This window comes from Catharus ustulatus, chromosome 29 (assembly GCF_009819885.2).
Source record: "Catharus ustulatus isolate bCatUst1 chromosome 29, bCatUst1.pri.v2, whole genome shotgun sequence".
In the NCBI taxonomy this organism is placed as follows: domain Eukaryota; kingdom Metazoa; phylum Chordata; class Aves; order Passeriformes; family Turdidae; genus Catharus; species Catharus ustulatus.
The window spans coordinates 6,181,554-6,205,515 of NC_046249.1; the positions used below are offsets into that span (position 1 = coordinate 6,181,554).

Below are 23,962 nucleotides of genomic sequence, written 5' to 3' on the forward strand. Positions count from 1 at the left end.
TGGAATAGGCTTTCTCGAGAAGCAGTCAATACCCCCAGCTTGTCAGTGTTAGAGAGGCATTTGGACAATGGCCTTAAGAGCAAGATTTAACTTTTGGTCAGCCCTGAAGGGCTCAGCCAGTTGGATGAGATGGTTGTTGTAGGTCCCCTCCAACTGAAATATTCTAATCTGTTCAGTTCCTAGGGCTGGTTGCAGGGCTGCAGGGTCCCACCTGTGCTATGGCTAGGCTTCAAGAAGCCCTGGCATTCTCTGGAGCAAGAGCCTCAGGGTGGGTATGAAAGGTGTGTGCAAAATACAGCACATGGCCACCAACTCTTGAAGAGCTGAGAGATGTGATGAGGACTCAGCAGCCAGTGTTGCCTGCTTTTGGTATTACCTTAAGTAACAGCACATGCACACATTCATCTCAGTACTTCTGTATGAGTGTCAGAGAACCTGTGAATGAAATTCAAAAGCAAATTAATGGAAATGAAGACAGTTCTGTTTCTAATAAACTCAGCTATTCAGTATATAATCCTAAGTTTTGCTGTGCTGGCTGTGCAATGGAAGGGGAGGCTTGCTTGGGACACTTCACCCTCTTCAACAAGAATATCAGCAAGGGACCCTTAAGCGTCCAGTGACATGAATCCGGAGGTCCTGACATTCACCCTGAAAATGGTGCTATGGGATGAAATCACAGCAGGAATGGGCAGAGCCAAGCAGTACAGAAAGGGCACCGCATTGCTTGCTGAAGTTGCAGTGTCTAATATTAGCTACTGGTCGGATACTTTAGAAATCCTTTCAAGAAGGACAGAGATCCTGGGGCAGCTTTCCTGCCTATAATCCCCTGGAGCAGCACACTCAATAGCAGGTCTTTGAGGCTTGTAACTCAAATCCTGCCAGGCTGTATGGAGAGGACAAATGGCTCCGGGATACTTTGGTCTTAAAATAGGAACAAAGCTGCTCCCATGTGCTTCCCCAAAGAGCGGGGGGAGGGGCTTACGTGGTATCTGAGAGCGTCCATGGTGTCTGCATCTCTCTTCTTTCTGCTACACTCACAAAGTTGTACCTTTCACTCAAGATACTGAACTTCGGCACCAGGCAATAAGCCACCTTCTCTGCATACCCAAGGTTGTAAGGATATCCAAGGACAACCTATTCAGTCTGATACATGGCAGGAAAAATGTGCATGTAAGACAGTGCCCAGACACCAGCAGCCGGAGCAGGTAAGTGAATTGCAATAAGCAGCAGTGGGTCTGGGATATGGGACATGCTGTCTCTGCACAGAGAATCTGAGGTGCCTCTGTGATCCTAAACATTAGGGTTCAGAAACCAAATGACTGTCAGAATATTGGGGTGGGAGTGTCAGGAAAGAGGGGAAGTGCAGCTGTGTCAATGGGGCATCACCTGTCACTGCAGGATTTAGGGCAGAGTCCAGATAGCAAATGGGTGCTGAAAGACAGATAAGGGGGACCCGATGTCCCCAAACAAAAAATTCTGCATCAGGCTTGAACAAATGAAGAAACCAAATGGCACAGAGTTCAAGATTATCTAAGTGGGAAAAAGGAAAGTACATAAACCAAAATATCCATACAATGGTGTTAAACAGGAAGCTGCATGTGCTAGGGAATAGTGTGATCAGCAGTAAAGGAATGTCTTGAGATGGTGTTGATCCTCAAAGAGGAGATTATTCCAGAAAATTCATAGAAGACATTGCTTTTACAGGAATAGCCATTGATAGATGGAAAGAGACCTACAGGATTTTCAAATTTTCCTAATCAAGAATGTTAATTAAATCCCACCAGCTACTCTGCATTGCATAACTAAGATGGCAGAGACCTATTCAAAGCACTCCAAACACGTCCTCTAGAAGAGTATGTAATTTATAAAGGTCCTGGGAGTAAAATTAAGCTCTCGCTGCTGTAATGTGCAGGCTTTGATGGCATTCACACAGACCCAGACTCTGCACCACTGGCTCATACATTCCTTTACCTTACTGCAGTACAGTTTTTTGAACTGCTGGACTTCTGCTTTAGTCATGTAAAACTCAGTACCCCATTGGCCACAACAAGTGCCAAAATGGTGCCACGTCTGGTGCCATGAGCAAGCAGATGTGGAGGCACCCAGGCGGACCTGGAATTCATAGCCTCTACAGAAGGAATTGACAGCAGACTTGGAACAGAGATACCTGCTTTCTGTGAAAACAGTGAGAATTTATTTTAATTACTTGGCTCAGCTGATGACATGAAGACTTTAAGACTCCTCAGACTGTTAATGTTAGGAGTGTGAGTATGAGTAATGCTACTGATACAGAACATGAGCATTTCTAGAGGGGAGGTTTGGTGCAGTTAATCATGGTTGGGCTTCTCTTGAGAAGCGTCAGTGATGTGTCAGCCATAGTATGTGCCTCCTGACACTCTCATTACTTGATCATAAACATAGGACTCACCATGATCTACAGGAAAATCTATTTCTGAGTTTGTCTGCTACTGATGACTCCCAACTTACTCTGCTCTGACAAAAAACCATAAAGTGATAATAAGAACATCATGCTCAAAAGGATAGTCCTGTTAGCAACAGCATCTTGTCACATTTCAGGTGTAAATAATTGCACGTTTTTCCATGAACTAGCTGTGCAGTTGTAGCTACACACTGTCTCGCAGCATCCTCTCTCAAGGAATTCCTCTGAGGAATTGCAGTATCTCCTGAAGACAAGCCTCCCCCTTTCTTCATAAACAGGATCAATTTCAAGAGTAGATGAACTAATCCCATGAAAATGCTGTGTCATGGTCTTGAGTTAAAATAGCTTTGGGATCCTCATTAGGATTGAGAGGTGCATGAATAAGACATTAGGATGAAGTGTCATGAGAGTCACAGCTCAAGAGTGACTTAAGTGCAAGAATCCGCACGAGGTGAGATTTGTTGATGGGCAGATGGACCAGTAAGGCTGCAATGCCCAGCAGCTGTGCCCAGATCATGTGCCACAGCAGGCACAAGCATTCACTCACCATTACCAGACCTGGGCACATCCTGCTCTGGGGGTACCAGTGCTTAATTGCATTTGGGGTTTCACAGAATCACAGAATTGCTTGAGCTGGAAAGGACCTCAAAGTCCACCCTCACAGGGAAGAATTTTTTCCCAGTATCCCACCTAACACTGTCCTCTGCCGGTGGGAATCCATTCCCCCTTGTCCTGTCCCTCCAGGCCCTTGCCCAAAGTCCCTCACAAGCTCCCTTGGAGCCCTTTTAGGGACTAAAAGGGGCTCTGAGGCCTCCTAGAGCCTTCTCTTCTCCAGTTGGAAATAATTTTGCTTCCCTCACATCCTGCTCACTGGGAGGAACTTCATTTTCTCACTCGAGAGTGCTGTTCCCATTGGCAAAGGCCACCCTTCCACTTTTCCAGTGCCCAGCATCACATGCCAGAGCTCACAGACAAAATGGCCATCAGGCTTGCTCAAAGATTCATTTGGACTCACTGAACAGGGTTTCAGAGGGTAACATTCTCATGGACTCTTACTAGAGGACTTGTTTGACCTCTGAATGCAATATCATCCTGTTCACAGAGGGCATCTGCTGGCTAAATTATTACATTTTTATAAAACTGTGTATACTCATAAATATATTGTCATATAAATACCAACCCAGCAGAGGTTCAGCAGTTTATATTCTAAAATTATAAGTTATTTTAAAGTACCTTGTATTCTAATTGTTTCATGAAGTGTTCAACAAACCTGATAGGTAAGAGACTGTGTGCCCATCTTTGTCCTTCAGACCCCTTTGGATATTTCAAGGTACAGATCCTAAAAAGACTGGTATCTTCCATGGCTTGAAGGCAGCACTCTGCAAGCAGACGGAATGAGTAGCAGTATTCAGCGCTTGTAATTCTAAACTCACTATGATTTATGATTATGGACTGCTGAGGCATGCAGAGTTAGGACTTCTCACCAAGGTTCTGTGTTCTGAGCTGCTTTGCTGTGCAGAGCCTGGCAGGCTGTGGTGCTGCTGAGGGTCTGTGTGCTGGGGACCCTCTGGTGAGGACACAGAAATGGATCCTCCTGACTGGGAGCGCTTGTAACTAAAAAAGTCACAGCAAGCCCAAGGGAAATAAAAGGCAAACAACACCTGAGCACCTTCCTTTGCTCCAGGGGTCTTAGATGTTTTTGTTCCACCTGTTGCACACACTGAAACAAGCAGACTTTTGCTCATGGAAAGCCCAACCCCAATCCTTTGGAAGTCAGTGGGAGTTTTCATTCATGTCAGTGGGCTTTGGATCAGCCCCAGAAAAAAACTGGCTTTATAAATATAGGCACTGCAGGTTAAACACTGCTTTAAGCTGGTTTCAGCGATGCCACCCAAGGAGATACTGGACCACCACCTGCTTGTAGGAGCACGGGGGTCCCCCTCGGGCTCTGAGGTGGCCAGAGTTTCCAGACAGAATTGTAACTCCAGTACTTCGAGCAACTATATTCTCTGATACACTGTGGCAGAGTACCGTTCTGTAACAGATTGTTTACAAGCCACACCTTTGTCAGCAGCTGGATTGTACACTTGCCTAGTGGGAATGGAGCAGGTGGGCTCAAACGGGTAAGCGAGAAAACTATTAGCAAGTCATTCTGTTTAAAAATTTTTCACATTTCTGTCTGCAAAGGTATTTATAACCATAGTCATCATAACCGTGCTGACTACAGCTTTAGAAAAATCCAGCAAGAAAGAGCTGATGAACAGCATTTCAGTGAGACAAGGGAACAGCTTAAGTGCTCCAAGAATGCATTATAGCACAGGAACAGCAAACAGGATCTGTGCTCCCAAGGCTTGAGAGCAAGAATGACGGAGTGGAATTTCTTTTTGGCCTGCGTAACACAGGACAGAATAGATCATAAGGGTGGTTTCTTGCCGGCCTTAAAATCTACACAGCTGTAATGCGCTGATTGCAAAGCCGCGATCCAAGAAGGAGCACTTTCTCCTTGTTTCGACTGAAATACTATGTATTACTTTAACCACTGTTTTTCCGTGTAAAGAGCAGCTGCAATTTCCCTGAAGGCGCCCCAGATCCCTGACGCCGAGATTTTCTCCCCACGAGGCCGCCCTTAGCCGGGGCCTGGGCGGGCAGGGCAGGGCGGAGCAGGGCGGAGCAGGGCGCGGCCGGGAGGGAGCGGAGCGGGGCCGAGCGGGGCAGGGCCGGGCAGAGCGGGGCAGGGCTGGCCCCGCCGCCGGAGCGGAGCGGGACAGAGCGGGGCAGGGCCGGCCCCACCGCTGGTGGCTCCGCCCGGCGCGCAGGGGCCGCTCGCGGTCGCGGCGGAGCCCGGGCCGGCGCCGCCGCGCGCGGGAGGCCGCAGGTGAGCGGGGGCGCGGGCAGGGCCGGGGGGCGGCGGGGTCGTGAGCGCGGCCGGGGGGCGCGGGCTTCGCTCAGCCCGGGGCGAGCACGGGCGTGTCGCTTTTACCCCGTGGCATGAAAAACTGTGGAATTGAGGGAAGTTTCTTGCTGGCAGTGGAAACTGTCCCTAGGGAAAAGGACGGCAAAGCTGGGCTGAGGTATTTCGTTTGTGATTTGAATTGGTTTTAGGAAGATTGAATTTTGTTTAATGATCAAAATTCAAGTAGGATAACGTCGAAAAAAAACCAGCCAGCCAAACCAATCAACCCTAATTTTAGACTGGAGTTCCAGAAAACCTCAAATCAGATACTTGATAGCAATTTCCAGTTCTGGAATCGTTTAAAACCAACCAGCTGGTAGCTTTCAGGAGGTAATGGCAGTGGAATAAGAGTAAAGTCAGGTGTCACGGCATGAGGTAAGTGCTTCTGGAACAGACCGGTGTTAATGTGCAGTCTGACAGCTGAATTTTAGCTCACCAGATTGAAAAATGCATCTTTATCTACATCAGTTTATAATGATTTAAAGGTAATTCCTTCTTTTGAAAGTGTAATATGAAGTTTTGTGAGATTAGTTTTGTCAAAGTCAAGTGGAAGGTGTGTGTGAGAGGACACACGTGGTGGTTTGTCCTCGGAGGGAACTAACCTCTCCTTCAGCCAGCAGTGAGAGCTGGGATGAGACTTAGTTGGTGATTGATGAATCTACAAACTCAGGTTTATAAAGATAGCTATGAGGCTTGAAAATGCAGAGGAATTTTTTCTGCATTTCTCTCTGAAAAAAAAAGGACCAACCTTTTTTTTTTTAACCTGGAGGTTGTACACTTGTGTGATGCTTGTGTTCAGAGCAGCAAAGAAGCTGCTACAATGGAAAAACACATCTTATGTTAACCCAGAAGAGCTTTTTACTGAGAATCAAAGCTGCTGAGGTTTATTAGCTGTTAAAATCTGTTGAAATTTGTGTATAATATTAAATTTTTAAATCTAATTCCCATCTTGTGTCAGAATTATGTTAAGGAGATAAAGCCGAGACTTCGCAGGTTGACAGCTGCTTCCAGACTGGAAGGAGAGTAAATACCTGCAATGAAAAATTATTATTGCCCTGTCCTTCTGTTATAGTCTACCAAAATCCACAGAAACGTGCTTATTTTGGCTGTCTATCCCACCAGTAACTACAAGAGACTCGGCTTCTTCGTTCACGTGTGGCAAAGATTAGATTAATGCTGCCAATTTCTCATGTTGGGCTAAAGGAACAACTTCTCTGTTTCAGCTCTAATCAAAATAAGAATTTGTCTGAGTTGGTGTCCTTTTCCCATGTTTTTGGACAGTGTCTGGGGAGACCCTGCATTGCCAAAAGAGAGAGAAGTGGTGCTTGAGGTGTCTAAACTCTCTGCTCTTGCCTCCCAAGTCTGGGGACACCAACATGTCTGAACTCCAAAGCCCTGAGCTTGTGTACTCGTGCAGGCACCATCATAGGCTTCAAAGTTCAGTTTCCTGGTGTATGCCTTTTTGGCGAAATAGAGCTAAAGAAGGCTTCTTTTTAAATCTTCTCAGGATGGAGCTTTTTTTCTTCACTTCATGAGGTCATCAGATTTATGGAGCACATTTTCATTGGGTTTTTAAACACCACTTACAGTTTCTGGCGTCCTTTTCAGTGCAGAACCTAAATGATGTCTCATCTGAAGGAGAGCATGAGCTCTGGAAAGTCGATATCTTGACAGCCAATCTTTTATAAACCTGGCAGTGTCCAGTAAACACAAAAATAACAAAATCAGGCATTCCTGCAATTAATGTATTTTTCTGAAAGGCAGCTAATAAGAATCCAATGATTTCATGAGCCCAAGAAGGCTCAAGAAGCAAAAGGGTGTCAGGAAAGTCCAGTTGCTTTCTGTTCTTGAGATACATAACAAGAAAATTGATCCTGTTTTTTTAAATTTTTATTATGTATTATAACTCTAAGTTTATAATGCCCTAGACTCTCCTCTGCAGAGTTTTTGAGGGAAAATTAGTTTCAGGCATAGAGAGTTATCCAGTTTTTCATTTCTGATATGTTTATGGCCGAGAACAATACAGAGCAGGGAAGGAAGTGAAAGCCTCTGCAGTTCACTTATTTTAGCATTATTCTAGGAAGTGGCTTATGTGGGCTCAGTACACAAAAATCAAACTGCAAACCTGCTAATTCTGCTTGTGAAAAGTGATTATGGTAAAAGAGTGTTTAGTCAATACATCTACAGATGACAAGGCTCCAGCCATCTGGGCACACACCTAAGCTTTGTCTCATTTTCTTCCAAGACAGTTCCAGGATTGAAGTCCATGGGACTTCACTTTTTGGAGGGCACTGTGCGCAGAACTAGTGCGTGAATTGGGTTTGTGACCAGTGCTTGCAGCAGACTGAGGGACCTCACAGCTGAGCTGAAGTGACTGGGTTGCCACCTGCTAAGGTCATAATGATTTGTCCAGACTTTGGAAACAGTTGTAGTAAATTGAAGATCCTTCAGGGAGTCTTCAGATCCTAATAGCAAATTTCTCTGCAAGAGGGTAAAATGCAGCTTGAATGTTATTGTACACTACTTTTTCAGGTCTAAGATGAGTAGGGGATAGTTCTATAAGCTTGCTACTGACTCCTGAGGGAAATAGGAGAGCAATACAGGCATGGTGTTTGGTGTGATATAATGCAGAGAGTCCCTGCAATTTAGTTGTGTGTGTACACCCAGAAATTGCTTGGGGCTGCATTTGTTATATATTTAGGCTTAATTTTCTGGTTTGGTTTCTTTGTTTGTTTGTTTTGCTTTTTTGCTTTTTGGTTGTTTTTTGGGGGGAGGGGTGTTTTTTTCTTTGTTTCTTTGTTGGTTTTTGGTTTTGGGTTGTTTTGGTTGGTTGGTTTGGTTTTATTTTTTTTAGGTTCCTTTTGCAGAGGCCAGTAAGGACGAATCCAGATATTTTCAGGTACAATGTAGCAGATTGGCATTTGGAGCTCAGTGGAGGTACAGTTTCATTAGCTTGAGCTGTGTTTCTGCAGAGAGAGGTGCCACCTTTGCCAGGTCCGGGCCACTTGTCATTTCCGTCATTTCCCCTTACACCTTGCATTGAGTCTGCACAAATGATTTTGAAGCCAGGAAGTGAATTGCACTGAGGAACTGGCATGGGGTAAAATCACCCCCAAGTAAAAACAAAAAGTTTGGTTTAAACCCAAATGTTTTTCTCAAGCTGGTTCTTTGTGAAGCCTCACAAATTCCTGTATTAAGCATGGTGGGGTAGTGGCAGTTAAGTGGGAGAGCTGGCCAGGAATGGGTGGAGGCCAGGGTCCAGTCTTTGATGACTCTGTTGGTTTACACTGGCTCTCGGTTGTAAGGAGCCTGTCTCAGCAGGGGAATCTTCATGCTGAAAGTGCAGCAGTTTCATTTTAAGGACTGTAGTGAATGTCTCCACCCACTGATACAATCTTAAAGTAAACACATCTGTTTCTTTTCCCACTGTGTTCATCCAGTCTTAGGCTTTGTTCAGGTAAAAGCAAACTTAGAAGAAAGGAGATTATTGAACATCAAAGAACTAACATGCACAAGTCAGAACAAATAGTCCATCTTGATTTTCTGTACTGTAGGATGTAAGTAACATGTACTTGTTCTTTGAAATGCTGGAAACTGAGTCATTATATCATAGCATTATCTGAAAAATTGCATTTCTTTAATAAATTTAGACTCATTGGATTTATGTGGACATTGAATTTATGTGGACATTACTATGACATAACGAGTACACAGTAAAATCCAATGGGGGTGCAGTTGAACTGCGAGGCATGCAGTTTTGAACTGACTCCACTTAAGCTGTGAATTTAGAGCCCGTTGATAAGAAAAAAAGTGTAATGAGATTTCTGGAGTCAGAATTATTTATTTTGCTCTGTGTTTTATATCTTGCATGTATTTCTAATGTCTGTTCCAGGTTTCTTCCCTGTAGGAGAAAAGCCATGCTTTCATGTAAAGGAAAAGCAGAAGTTGAAAGTTTCACTTAAAAATAGAATGGCTCTTTAGGAAACCAAAATCTTGTAATTATTTCTTACTAGTAAAATTAATTATTCTGGTTCTAGTTAATATTGAGTAATTGAACACTTCAATTGAGTATGTTGCAGGTGTAGAATTTACACATTTCCAGCACTATTTCATTTCAGTGCCACACACTGCAGGTTCTGTTATAAAAACTACAGCTTATGGAGTCCCTAGACCTGGAGTACACCTGAGAAGAGGTGTACAGTAACCTCTGCCAGGAGCTGGGGCACTGCCCCCTGCCCAGCAGCAGGGACAGCCCTGGCATGCCCAACACAGGCTCTGTTTCTGGATCAGCTCCAGGAGCTGTTACCCAGCCCAGACTGGGGCCTGCTGCAAAGCTGCCATGAAGGGCTGAGGGTGTAAAGCGTTGTTCTCCTCTGGATGCATCCTGTCCTCCATGGGTGTAGGCAGAGCTCCTCTCCCGGGGCCTGCTGTGCACTCACGGTGTCGCTCAGTGCTCCTGGTCTCACACACTGACCTTGCTGTAGGGTGCTTTCCACCTTAACTAGGTCTGCAAGTCTGTAATCTGTGCCCTTAGCCACCCTCCTCATTTGAATTAAGGTTTGCATTTTATTATAGGTCTCTGCTATATGCATTTATTCACCTTTAGCATATCTGTATCGAAGGTTTCATATAAAATTCTGCTGGCATTCTATAACTGGTTCTTCTTAAGTAAAAAGAAAACAAATATAATAATTTTCCCAGTTTTGAAAGTCCATGTAAAGCTGTTCTGTTGGGGGTAATTTTTGTAGTTTTAATTATTTTAGTTTTTAATTTTAGTTTTATTTCTTTTAGTTTTAATTAATTCAGGAGTTTTATTTGGAAAGATAGGAAATATGTTCAAAGAGGACTGCAGTAATTCCATAAACTTCGATTCACCTTTTACTGAAACTGGTTTTGATAAGAACTACTACTGTCTTTGTTTTAAAAGTCAGTTCCAAAAATAAAGAAATTCTTCAAATACTTTTCTTTGTGAAGTTGCTGCACTGGTAGCCACAGCTATGGCATATGCCTTCCAACCCAACAAATGCCGAGGCTTAGAATCAAAACAGATAAGGAAAAATAAATTGTGAAACAGGTAAACTACAGGCTGTGTTCAGATTATTTTGTTTGTAATAAGCAATGTTATTTTTATCCCTGGGGTACTATAAGAGCTTTTGGGACAACGGTTTCCCTGTTGTTCATCTGTCTGTCTTCACACATATATGAAAGATCCTTCTACAGGGATGAAAGATGAATTGTCAGAGTTTGTGTTTAATGTTTTCAAAGAAAAGATCAGAGGAATTTTTCTGTTTAGAGAGGATACTGAATTAAAAGTATGAAAGCAGAATTCCCCAAATAATCACTTCTGTGTGACTCTTCTTGTAAAGTTACTTGTGGTGAATTGAAGCAAGGAGAAAGTGACCCTCGGTATCGGTATTTTAAAAATAAATGCTGAGCTCAGCCAGCATGAATCAGGGCTGTGCTTCGGAAGCCAGAGGTGCTGATGGTGTGCTGGGGGATCCAACTGGCTGAGGCTGGCACTGCCCTTGGCTCAGGACTGAGGTCTTCACCCTCTGCAGCTGCTGCAGGCAGGATGGTGTTGGCTCAGGCAGAGCAAAGCAGCTGGCGGCAGTGAGGTAAATTAGTGTCTGTTCTGCAGAGGAGCTGGCTCAGGGAAGAATAAATGTGGTGTCAGAGTTCTGTCTCAGATCCGCTTGTGTCTGCAGCAAACATGAGGTTCCTCAGCAGCAGAACAGGAGGAGGAGTCCAGCTCAAGGAGTGCTCATCAGAAGACCAAGAGGACCACCAGGGCTGAGCATTATGAATAAGCTCTGTGTGCAGTGGGATCATTCGTTAAAAGGGTCCCACTGCATATGGAGTTAAGCTATCCCATAGCGCCAGAATTGCTGGATAAATAGCATGGTGTGGTTGCAACCTTCAGATCTTGACAAGGAATGCGCTATACTATAGTGATTTGTTTATGTAATAGGCAAAGCTCCATTGGAGGCAGGTTCTCTTCATGTTAGGCACTACACCAGCAAAGAAAAGAGGACAATGCCTATAAAAACAGCTGGAGTTTTACATTCTGCTTTATAAACTGCCCCTATCATGGAGCTTTTAAGTTATTTGTGCTAATGAAGAATAATTCATATTCACATTTGTTTTTAAATTAACATCATCATGTGGTAGATTGCATTACTCATTAGGCAGTAATGCTTGTGAAAAGTGATGCTTTTAATCTTGGAGAAAGGGAAATCTTTCTATCAGTTACTCTCACAATGTTTTCAACATATTTTACTTTTGCAGTAATGTTGGGAATGTAGATGTTCTCAGATAAGGTTTTAAGTTTTGTGTTTTGAAATGAGAAATCATTAAAGTATGTACTAGTTTAACAGGTACGAGTATAATTTAAAAGAATCTTAATTTTAGCCTAATTTTTTTTCCTAAGCTTTAGAACAGGCTGGGGAGTTTGCAAGAGCAAATACATGGGAAACAGATGGGACTGATGAAATTTGAAGCCAACTCATAGAAAGTAATTAAAGCCTGTGTATTTCCTGCATAAGGGAGGAGAGTCAGGGTTGTGTGAAAAGTCATTCACTGTGTGTGGAGGTGTACTGCATTGTAATACAGGATGCCTCCCTCAACTTCATGCAACAGATTAATCCCGAGTGCTAGTAAGGACTTTTCTAATCTATGTTGGCATTCAAGATGATCCAATTCCACTTTGCTGTTTCATCTTTGCAAGGTCTTTGGCAGAGGTTGCACAGATCAGTCCTTTAGGCCTCCTTATTTAACACAGCAGGTTCTCTCGTTTTGGCCCAAGATCAGTTGTTCAGGAGCTCAGTGCTTTGCTGAGGTGGATGCTCAGAGGTGCTGGTGTGATAAATTAGAAACTTTGTCTTTGAGGAGATGGCCTGGCTGGGGGAGAAAGAGGGATTAGAGTGCTTGATTCACTGTAGGCCTTGACTGTACGAGTTAGGAGCCATGGTGACGCTTCGGACTGCAGGGAAATAGGAATTGTAGGTGAAACGATGGGTGAAGAGCTATGAGGGCTGCTACAAACTGCAGAACCTGGTGTATGGCTGAAAGCAGAAGGACAGAAGAGGAGGAGCGGAGCTGTTCTGGAAGGGACCAGAAGGGCTTGCCAAGGGTGATTCTTAGAGGATAGGTTAGGAGAGGGCCATCAAACCACAACATCATAACTATTTAGGAACGTTTATGCTTCAAAAGGGCTGGAGGGTCGGGTAATGCACTGGAGAAGCTTTGCATTGTCCCATGAGCTTGTAAGAAAGAGGCTTCACTGGGAGCTGTGTTGGTGTTTTAATGTGACTCGAGTGTGGCTTGGAAACTTGAACCTGTTACCTGCTTTTTATTATTCCCAATTTTTAAGTCAGAATTAAACTTTTTGAGGCCTGATAGGTGTTTGTTGAGTAACAGGGTTAGTGATAATCAGTTGAATGATTTCATTTGGCAGTAGAAAAAGTGTCAGGGGTATGTGTTGTCATGAATGATCTGGGCAAGTATTTTTTGCTCCTCTAACATCTGAACATCTGTGTGCATAAACTGGGTTGTAAGGCCAGAACTTGCCTTTGGAAGAGTTTCTCACAAAGCTGTTGCTGCCCAGGCTCAAAGTCTTGAGCTTTATTGTATTCTCACACTGTGAGAATTTTGTGCCTTTCTCTTCCAAAATCTGTCAAAAGGCTTCTGTTGGTGTATGAACTGCTTGTTGGTACAATCTTTGCAGATAAATAGCATTTTTGTTTAGAGGCTTTTTGGCAGTTTTTGCTGTCTTTTAACTCAGATTGAAGGACGCGGATCTCTCATGCCTGACTCTTTCTGTTGTACGGATGAATTTAGAGAAAGAGCAGGTGAGCGGTTCTAGAAGTAGTCTTCCTCTTGATTCCCTGAGTGATCTTCCAACCTGACTTCTTAGCTCACTGTAGCCTGAGGCCAATGATTTTCTTCCTCAATTCTATCAAGTGATGTCAGACAGTGATGGCTGTTTCTACAGTGAGACTGGAGGAAATAGTAGATGTCAGGGGAAAGAATGAAGGGAAAAATGCAAAGAAATTGATAAGTAGCTCATTTGGGGTTTATAGGTGCCTCCTTCTTATATTTTACATTTACATAGGTCTGGGACAGCGTGTCTGTGTTTTGTGAAGATGTTGCAGCTGGTGCTTTTGAGTTCCTCAGTTGCCTTACTTGGACACCAGTGGTGTCTGATGTTCTCACTCAGCTGTAGTATGGTCTGTAGCTTTCTGCACAGTGATGTGGCCTTACCCGAACAATCAGCATGCAGTCTCCCGTGGTTATTCACTGGATTTTTTTCTGTTTTTGTGGTTAATGTTCAGTAGCAGAACATTGTTCCCAAGAGTCAGCATGACAGGGTTTACGTTACCTCACTCTGCCCTGGAAGTAACACAGGAATGTTACTTCATTTAATAATTCAGCCATGGACTAGGTACCAGCCAAACAGCAAAGCTCTTCAGTTTTTGTCTCTGCTGCTTTTATCCTGATAATTTAATACAGTTCACTGCTTTTCAGAGTAGTTTAATGAGTGCTGCAGTTCAGCCCAGGTTTTTTATGGCCTTAGTAGGGAAGTATCTCCAGGTTCTTGGAGGAAAAATATGGCAGAAACAGCTGTGGTACTTCAAAATTTGAATGTACCTTCTTGGGTATTTTTAAGTTTCAGGAGAGGAGGTTTGCACTTCTTCAGGGACCTAGTTGACAGGATTTCATGGGAGACTCTCCTGGCAGGTAAAGGTGCTGATCTTCAGGACAGCCAGTTCAAAGCACGTCGTCTATCACAACGTGTAGGAAGACCCAAAAAATGGTAGGAGGCAAACAAGCATGAGTATGGAACTGTTGTTTGAGCTTACACACAAGCAGCAAGCATCAGGAAGGTGGGAATGGTCTGAGTGGCCAAGAGCAAAGTAGAAGTGTTGCCTGGGCAAGGAAGGATGCCGGTAAGAAAGCTAAAGCTCAGCTGGAGTGAGGGATGTGAAGAGAACCCAGAACAGCTTCTGAAAGCACATTGGTAGCAAGAGGGAGGCTAAGAAAAATTTGGGCACACTGCTCTGAGCACCTTCTGACCAAAGGAATGGTGAGGCCAGAGGTATTTAAGGCCTTTTCTGGCCTTGTTTTTAGCTGAATAAACTAATGCTTGTTTTTCACTGGCAAAACCAGGAAGTTGCACTCATCCCCCTCGGTGAGGGATGGTTGAATGGGAAGAGCTGTCTGATTTGCATTCTGACGTGGTGAGTGACTCCAGCTGAAACTCGTGCTGTCGGTCATACCTGGCAGTCTGCTCAGGAACCAGAGACTTGCAGGCAGAGCAGCCCAGCAAGGAAGGAGCTGGCAAGTGGAGCATAAGGTATGGGAGGTTAGTATGTAATTTATTCTGGGTGAGGAAGATGTTCTCTGCAGATCTAGGTAAGTAAGTTTGTCTATTGTGGAACTTTTATGTGCAGTTTCAAATGTTTGCTTGGACATTTTATGTTTTTTTCTGGAGCAGAGCTCTCCCAAAAGGTGGTGTACATGAAAATTTTTGCCTTTGAACAGAGCTGCACGTGACTTGGAAAATGAATTTATTCTTGTGTAAACAGCAGACATAAAATAATTTGGTAGGAAATGTCTGCTGGTAGATCTAAGTGAGGAGAACATCTGAAAGCTAGGAAGTTGATGGTAACTGGACATTGGTGGAGAAACAAGGCTGCACAAATAATTTCAAATTTTCAGTTATCTTCCAAAGAAGAGGGTATGGAAAATGAAGTCTGGGTGAGGAGGGTGAGCCTGGAGAACATAGTGTTGATGATTACGAAGGTAAGGAGGTTGTGGTTGCATTTCTCTTGCTACTGGTCAGAGTTGAAACATCTTATTTCATGCAAAAACAAATGGAGGTTCTGCCAGAAGCTGTAGTTTTAGGGAAAAGGGTGTGTAGTGTCACAAGAGAAAGAGATGAGAAGGCTGGGGAACTAGAGAAATGAAGCAGAATTAGCTGCAGGTAAAAAGGGATTAGTACCAAAACCTGTACACGTGATTGGAGATTCTGCATCAGTTATGGCCAGAGCAAGCAGGCTTGTAAAAATCTGCAAAAGAAGTTCAAAGAAATGGAGGTGTAGAAGGTGATGGGTTCTGTAGGAATGTTGCTTTGACAGGATGAGGAGGTGTGCTAGGAGAGCTAAGGTCAGTAGGTAGTTCATGGACTGGAACTATATGGAAAGGTTTAAATATTTTTTCATTACCATGGGAGGACCTTCTTAGGCATTTTTCTTAATTGATGAATTTCAACTGAGTCCCTTGGACACTGTCCATCCATGCTTAAATTTGCATTCTAAGAAAAGCCTTAAAATGGTGAAGAACCAAGAAAAAAGGGATCTTGGGGCAAGGCAAATGTTGTTATGAATAAGGAGATATCTGAAAGCAGGTATGACTCCGGGATGGCTAACAGAGATGAGGAAATGGAAATGACATATCGAACAAAGCTGAAGTGAAATTTGAAGAGCTTAATGTGTTCCTTTCTGGCAGGAGACTCTAATCTCTGTCTTAGTATGCTGAAAATAATGCTACATGTAATTAAGAATTTTGGAGCAAAGATTTTTTTATCCATAATTTTACAAAATCTTTAGCAATTTTTTTATCTATAAATTTTACCAAATCTTCATATGTATTAGAAGAAACATATCTAAGATTTTACAAAAAAAATTTTTAAAAAGCAAAAATTATCCTGGAACTGTAATCCTCTAATACCAGTATTATGACCATTAGTGTGAAGGGTTTAAAAAAAGAAAAACCCTCTGACACGGAGATTAAGATATTAAATATAATCTAGGTGATCAATAAAGTAGCCTGTGCTCTTAGTCAGAGCTTTGTTTGTTAAAATTACTTATTTCTGCCTAAAAGAATCACAGTAAGTTTCATGTCCAAGCTAGTTACTTCTGTTGAGTAGCTCTAACAAGTAGTTTTAGTTGAAGAAATCAGTAATATGGGAAGTATCAAACAAGAAACTGCCTAGAAAAGCTATCAGGAGAGAATTTACCCATGGAGTTCTTGACTAATTGATTGCTTAGTAAAAGGTTCTTAGCTAAAGATTCAAATGCATAATAGGCAGTGGAAACTCAAATTTAGGCAGTACGTACCAGAGTAGGGCAGGAACACAATGGCTCTTCCAGTTTGAAAATAACAGGAGCTTTTAGAACTATATGGAGGACTCTGTTTCTTGACCCCAGTTTCTTGGGAAGATAGGACAAGCATCTCCATTTTAGTGTCTAGCATATCAAGACTGAAGAGGCTTTTTTGTTGTTGTTTTTTTAGCCTTAACTCTATGGAAGAGCAAAGCAACTTGACTCAAGAAGCAACATAACTGCAGACTTCTGGTGGTGTTATTCCCCATTAATTAGTGATTTCCCCTGTGGCAGTGTGCTGCTGGGGATAGTTGCATCCTGGGAAAACTGGCTGTACCAGGAAGGCTGCTGCAGGAATCCGTGCACTGGTCTTGCAGCCAGGTCATTAACATGAAGCTGCACTTAAGCTAATAGGACTTGGCTGACCTAAATGGCTTGGCCCAGAGCCACTGCAGGGATGTTTGTACCTGTGGCATGGTTCACCCACAAACCGTATAATCCACCTGTAGACAATGGACCATGTCTGCTGTAATTGAGCACTCGAAGGCCTTTGTAGCCAGTTCTTTCCAAGATGTGTAAGCTGTTTCTCTCCGTTTCGTCTCCACCCTTTATCTGCTATATTCACACATATAAATTTACATGAATATTTGTGTACCTATATATTAATGTTTTGCTTGGGAATGGAGTCTGTAAGTGAAGCAGCAGAGTAACTCTTTGAAGATCCAAGCAACAGTTAACATTGCCTGGGTAAACCTGCTTAGCCGTTTTACCTGTGAGACGAGGAGTAACCTCTTTAGCTGGATGCCCTGCTTCTTCTCAAACAGTTCTGCTTTGAAAGCGAAACCAAGTATAAACCTGGCCCTGAGGGGTTTAAGTACAGGGTGTTTCTGTGGCTCAGGGTGGGGAGCCCTGTAAGTGCTGCTCTGCTGCAGGCACTGCAGATGCAGCAATTCCTGCTCTCCTTGGAGCAGCTCAGCAAGCCCAACAGCAGAGACCTTTGTAATGCTGAGGATTCAGATAAAACAACTATGTTCATAAAAACTAAAAAAAAAAAAAAACAAGCAACACCAGGAAAGGCAAGATTCAACAATTCAACAAAGTAAATGCAGTGGTGGGGCCATTAGGCTGCAAAGTCCAGTTGCTTCAAGACCTTCTGGCTGTGTCATCTCAAAGTAGCTCAGTGAATTCCACCTTGCCTGTCTCGGTGCACTATGGGCTTGAAAAGTGTTGAAGCCTTGTTCTCCCTGTCCCCATAGTGTAGCTGTGATACTTCTCTGGTTTTAATTTCGTCCTTACATGTACCTTCTACAACCAACCTAAAGCTGTTTTTTCATAATTTACTATTTTGTTGGCTGTTTATGAAGTCCTTGATCTCTCCAATGTTTCCCACTGTTTTTTATTTCTATTCTTGGTGAGCTCCATGTGAGGGGGTGTCTTTTCTGTTACACCTGTATTCAGAGCTGAAGGGTTTGGTCCTGCATGTTACAAAGCTACAGTGTAGGATGGATGCTGTGTGAGATGTAAAGAACTTCTGAGAAAGAAATGGGCCCACTTACACTTTTCTGTGGGTGCTCAAAGGGCCTTTAGAGGCACCATTGTCTTCAGCTTTCCAGCAGCCTTGACTTGAGAACTTGACCTATATAAATTGCAAAACATATATGTGTTGCTTCATGTTGTACCCTACTCTGTATTTTTTGCAGTGTGTAAAGACAGCTGCAAAGATGAAGGAATATTCCATGAGGGTGATCCTGACTATCTATATTTTGCACATGAGAGTTGACTAGGTAATGGCTGTTTGCTTCCTTAGCACTTTGAATCTATATATTACCCCTAAGCAAATTGGACATCTATTTTGTATTCTCCCACAGAGTCTCGCAGTGGAGTTCAGCTGCCGTTCTCTACCAAGTGGGATTTTGTGTTGTTGCCAGATATATACAGTTCTGGAGGGAGAATGTGGGATTGTGTAGCTATAAAGCTGGTTGTGATGATAACTTTGCCCAGCATGCCTTCTGTGGGCACAGTGGGAAAACCTACTGAAGAGATGTTTTTTGAAGAGCTGAGCCAAGAAACAAGTAATTTCTCCATAGACGTCTCCTAGGCATTCTTAATGCTTTTCCCAACTAGAGCTGAGATTTTTAACAGCTGAGAAAGTTTAGCAATATTTTGAGGTTGGTATGTTCAATGCCTGTGAAGTTCTTTTCACTTCAGGCACCTCACTTAGACTGTCTGGCTCTTTCAAGTTGGTATCCAGTACTATCTGAAGTGCATGAACATGTTTTGGTGTGGTGTCACCATGCTTCAGGATGACAGGATATTGAACTCGTTGTAGGCTAAACCCGTATACAGTTTGTTTCTACACAGACACATTCTGCTGTGAAAATGTAGATTTTTATGGAGAAACCTGGGTTCACACACTCTATAGGAAGTTTGGGGACATCCTTAAAAAATGGTTCACCTAGGCTTGAAGGTTCAGCACAGCCACCCTGTCCCATGGGCATAGGGTTGCGTGACCCAAATGGAGCTGTACTGGTGAGCAGCATGTGTACTGAGTAGTCTGAAAAGCTTTTTCTGGCAGGTGTGTATGTGTGCTTCAGCTTGCTCTGTCACTACTGAGTTGTCACCAACCTCCATGGTCCTGGCTTCAGGTATTTTTGCTGGAGCACTAACGGTGAAGGAAGGGAAGTGTTGCTAAAGGATCCTACAGCCCTGCCAGAAGAACAGGTGGATGGTAGCAGATGTTTCCACCTCCAAAACAGCCTTGATGGGCACAGGCAGGTTATACTTTAGGCCCCAGAGAGCTGTAGAGCTTAAGATTTGGCAGGCAATTAAAAAACTGTTGCATCCTACTTGTCAGACTCTTAGAACAGGATTTGAAGAGTCTATACATCCTGTTTATCTCCATTTTGTGTTCCAGTGGTTTTTGTCCAGACATTGTCTGGAAGGAGAGCTAGAAGAAAGAATAGAGAGCAGCCTGGAAGTGGGATCAAAACTGCCGTTTCCAGAGACCCAGAAGCTACACCAGAAAGAAAATGCTGTTGATTATTGTCAAACTGAACTGATTATTGTCAAACTGAATGGTGAAAGATCTGGATGTTCTTTTCAGTGCTAGTGAAGCCATACTTCCACTTCTTTTGGTTGCAGTTCTTCAGTATGTCAGACTCGTGATTTTTAGGAAGATTTTTATGCTGTGGGTTTTACTATTAAGACCTGAAATCAGGCAGTGCAAAGTGGAGGAGAATAATGCATTTTTCATAAGATGGTTTTCCTTTTTCTCTGGGGAAAAGGGGAAATGTTTTCCTGCTTTGTATGTAGGATATATAAATTCTAGATGGGGCTTGTATTTTTATATAAGTGATTATAAAGTTGACATCCACTTGCTGTCAGTTAAATATGTATTTTTAATCAGCTTTGACCTCAATGTGCTGGGAAAAATGAGTCAAATTTGAAGAAATAGCATCCTGTTCTTCCCTGTTATAGTCAGATCAAAAGACACATTGAGGTGAATAGTAAAGTCCAAATCAGGAAAAGATGTTACATTTCCTTCCGGTGCCTGAAGGGAACCTGCAAGAATGATGAGATACTTTTTACAAGGGCTTAGAGTGACACAATATGGAGGAATGGCTTCAAACAGAGACAGTAGATTTAGATTAGATATCTGGGAGAAATTCTTCCCCATGAGGGTGTGCAGACCCTGGCACAGGGTGCCCAGAACAGCTGTGGCTGCCCCTGGATCCCTGGCAGTGTCCAAGGCCAGGTTGGATGGGACTTGGAGCAGCCTGGGATGGTGGAAGGTGATTCAAGGTCTAGCCCAGCCCATTCAATGACTCCATGGTTGTGATTCAGACTCCAAAATTGTAGAATGAGTTTAACAGAGAAATTGCATCAGAATTAAAGATACCTTCAAAATAAATGACTGATTCATTTTTTATTTGATAGGCAGTTCTCGCAGAAAATGGGCTAGGCCTTGGGATTGTACTTGAAGAGAAACTTTATAATACTTGGGCCAGACACTTAAATTATATGCCTTTTCCCTTGATCTCCTAAGGTGGCATTTCCTGTGCACTGTTCTGATTATCTCGATGGGCATTTCATTCCCATTTCCTTCTTCTGTGCCTGCAGAGAGTCTGACTTCAGAGCTTGTGTTTGGGATGTTGTTACCAGCTAAGAATGGACAACCTGTTCATTGGGGGGTGGTGCAGCTCATATTTATGTATGAGGTAGAGTTATCTAGAAGCATTATTTGTGTGTTGAATAGTCATATCAACATTCTGCTGTCCTTTTTGCTTTTGCTGCTAAATTCACTGATCATATATGTAGATTCTTCATTCAAGTATGGTCTTTAAACTTGCATTAAGAATCCAGCACAAAATCCACCTAGCACAAAAATTCTTACCTGGAAGTACCTTCCTTAATAATTCAAACTGAAAAGCTGATTTTATTTTTCTTTTATAAGGTGTCCAAAGCTTCTGAATAAAAAGTATAATGGATACACACACACAGATATAATGGAATTGCAATCTGTAAATAGAAACAAATACAAAAGATCAAAAACTGAAAAATAAGGAAATATATACATAAAAAAAGGAGAGCAGGCTTGCCACATCCCTACAATACCCAACTGTAGAGAGGAATCTGTGAACCTGAGAAGTTTGGCACTAATACTATGTTGAATTCTGAGGCACTTTTCTCCATTTTACCCTTCTTTTGATTTGGTGCCAGGAGTCAGCATTTAGCAAGCACATGATAAGAATCTGTGAGCAGGTTATCAGTTCCTTGGGCAGTGCTGTGTCCCACATCTGTTCTGCTTTGGCAGCCAGATGCAACCTCAGCAAGGGTGTAATCCTTCCTTGGCTTCACCTGCTTGTGCTGACAGGTTTTCTTGTGTGCAAGGCTCACTTTATTCTGGTCTCTCCTCCTTCCAGGATGGCTCGCTCTCTGTATGAGTGGCTGTGGCAGCACGAGTTCTGGCTGCCCCCAGGAATCACCTGGGAGGACATGCAAGAATCTGAAGACGTTCATTACCCTCAGCCTCGTGATCTCCTGCTCAGTATCCCTTTTGCCTTAATCTTAGTAGTCATTCGATGTGCCTTTGAAAGGTAAGTTATTTAATACTGTTTGGGGTTTCTTAGGTACAATGGGAGTAGTGTGGGTCCAAAAGCTGGCATTATTGTCTGTGCCAATGCATGACTGAAGAGGTCCACAGGACTCCATGTCACAACATCTGCTGACATAGGTGCATTTTTCAGCTCCTTCTTTGTAGCCCTGTGCACTGGCTAAAGAAGTATGTTGAATATAGAGCAGAAACCCTATCCTTAAGGTCTAATTGCAAGCATTGTGACTTCCTACACATAAAACAGGTCAGTCTAGATGAGATTTGTGTGTGTGTTTTGCTGGTCTGTATGTGTGTTGCATATTACTTGCTGTTTCTGGGTCGAGTATGGCAGAAATCATGTTAAGACTCCATCATACAGTCAAACCTCCTTTATCTTGGGTGATAGGGATCTGGAGTATTGCACTTGATAGACAAACCTGAATTAAGGTGCCTCAGACTGGTCTGAGCCCTGTGCCCTCAGCACCAGCCCTGCCTGACACAGCAGGTGTGCGGTACTGACCCCCACGCGGGCTCAGCAGTGCCACTGCCCTGCACTGCCCTGGCTATAGATTTGTAGCTGCTTCCTCTGACTTGAAGTTGCTACAGACCCTTCAATGCTGGGCTGCCAGGGCTTCTGCTCCTCTCATTCTGCTACCTGATCTACTTTTGGGGCTGCGTTTTGCAAAATCTGTGATACCATCCTCCAGTGCTGGCACCAGAAGTAACTCTCACTCAAAGATCTTTCTGGCCAAAACAATTTTACACATTACACTTCAGGGCTGAAAATTTGGGGCTTATGACAAAAGTATAGCAAAAAATCCTGCTGGTATCATTGACTCTGAGTTTCGTTAAAGTCCTGAACTGGTGCCGTTGCTTTATGCAGTTTGGTCAGTAGTTAATGTGGTCAGTGACACAACATGATTAGCAGGTGGAAAACTGAGATTTTCTACAGCATTAACCGTTGTCAAGACTGCAGAGCAAGTCTCCTTTCATGATTTTGAATACATTTTAAAGTGTTTTTCAGTACACTCAAACCCCAGTATTTTTAGAAACACTCTGAAGAGGTAATATTTTGAAATCTTCAATGGTTTTAAGTTTAGGAAGGGGGAAATGACAATTGAATAAGCATTTTATCATTCTTTTTTGAAAAGTGGCTGGACAACAAAATGGAAATGGACTTTCCTGAAGACTAGAAAGATGTTTCTTCTGCAGATTCTTTGTGACACAAGGGTAGCTTGGAAAAGCATATAGAAGTTGAAATGATTCAGAACTCTCCTACAATAATGTTTTTATGTAAAAATACTCGCTGTAAGTTGGGATATTTTATTAAAACTGAATATGTGAATGATTACTGAAATAATCATTTTAGGATGATGCAAAACTGAAATTCAAGTATGTTCTTTGTAAACAATATGTTTAGTATGCATTCCATAAATTCCATGGTTTTTATCTTGCACTTTCCTGGGGGCACAGGCATCTTGGTACCCCTACTCACGTGGAAACCAAGGTGCTCTAGGTAGCCATTAAAACACAAGTGACTCACATTTCTTCACTGCTGATGCACGAGACCTGGCTGGACTCCTTCAGGTCAGCCCTGCTGGTTGGTGACAGGGATGTGCTTCTGGTGTGGAACTGCAGATCAGGCCCATGTGCCATACTGACTGGCACTTGACCAGGTTATGCCCCGCCAGTACAAGACATGACCAGGAAGACGGAGGAACCAAACTCTTCGCTGTGGGGGCTCATGGCAGGACATGAGGCAATGGGCACAAACAGAAACACATGATGCGCCATCTGCACATACAAAAACTCTGTTAGTGTGAGGGTGGTTGAACATTGGAGCAGTTTCCCCAGAGGGAGAAGGAGTCTGCACAGGCAGAGAGAGAGACACCCAGCTGGACACCACTCACTCAGCCTGCTGGAGCAGCAGAGTTGGGCTGGGTGACCTCAAGAGGCCCCTTTCAGCATTGATTTTGTGCTTCTGTGACTGTCCCTTTATTTGCCTACCTCCTGCCACACCACTCCCACTCAATCTAAATATCTTTTTCATCTGCTTTTAGATGCCGATGGCCAAGTAAAAAGATGTTTTCTTTCCCATCCAAGTGCTGCCTCAGCTGGGAGTGTTTCCACAGGCCTGGTCCTACTCATTAATTTTTAAAACTGTTTTGATTCACAAACTTCATTAAATAAAAGCTGCATGTCACACCCTTGGAAAAGATAACATCACAAGCCCATTTTACAGGTCCAGGAAACCTATAATCATAGCACTATTTTACCTATGCAAATTACAAGCCAGTGTTCTGAGCTGTATTCTTGTTTATCCTAACTCTGCAGTCATTTATTTCAGCATGACTTTTTCTCATTCTGAATCATTA

At 43.1% G+C, this 23,962-nt stretch overlaps 1 protein-coding gene across 8 annotated transcripts in view; it reads left to right on the forward strand.

Annotated features, from left to right (window-relative positions):
- The first annotated feature begins 996 nt into the window (after nt 1-996).
- LOC117008468 (ceramide synthase 4-like) overlaps nt 997-23,962 on the forward strand; it is a 45,779-nt gene continuing 22,813 nt past the window's right edge. The window contains exons 1-3 of one of the 8 annotated variants that reach the window (XM_033082352.1): nt 5,279-5,315; nt 14,559-14,629; nt 21,418-21,591. In XM_033082352.1, the coding sequence (XP_032938243.1) occupies nt 21,419-21,591 (173 nt within the window). In that variant the 5' untranslated portion in view covers nt 5,279-5,315; nt 14,559-14,629; nt 21,418. Of the gene's footprint in view, nt 1,206-5,272; nt 5,316-5,748; nt 5,769-14,558; nt 14,630-14,654; nt 14,755-18,257; nt 18,280-20,573; nt 20,713-21,417; nt 21,592-23,962 lie in introns of those variants that run through there. The other 7 variants (XM_033082356.1, XM_033082351.1, XM_033082350.1 and 4 more) reach the window with 7 other exon arrangements.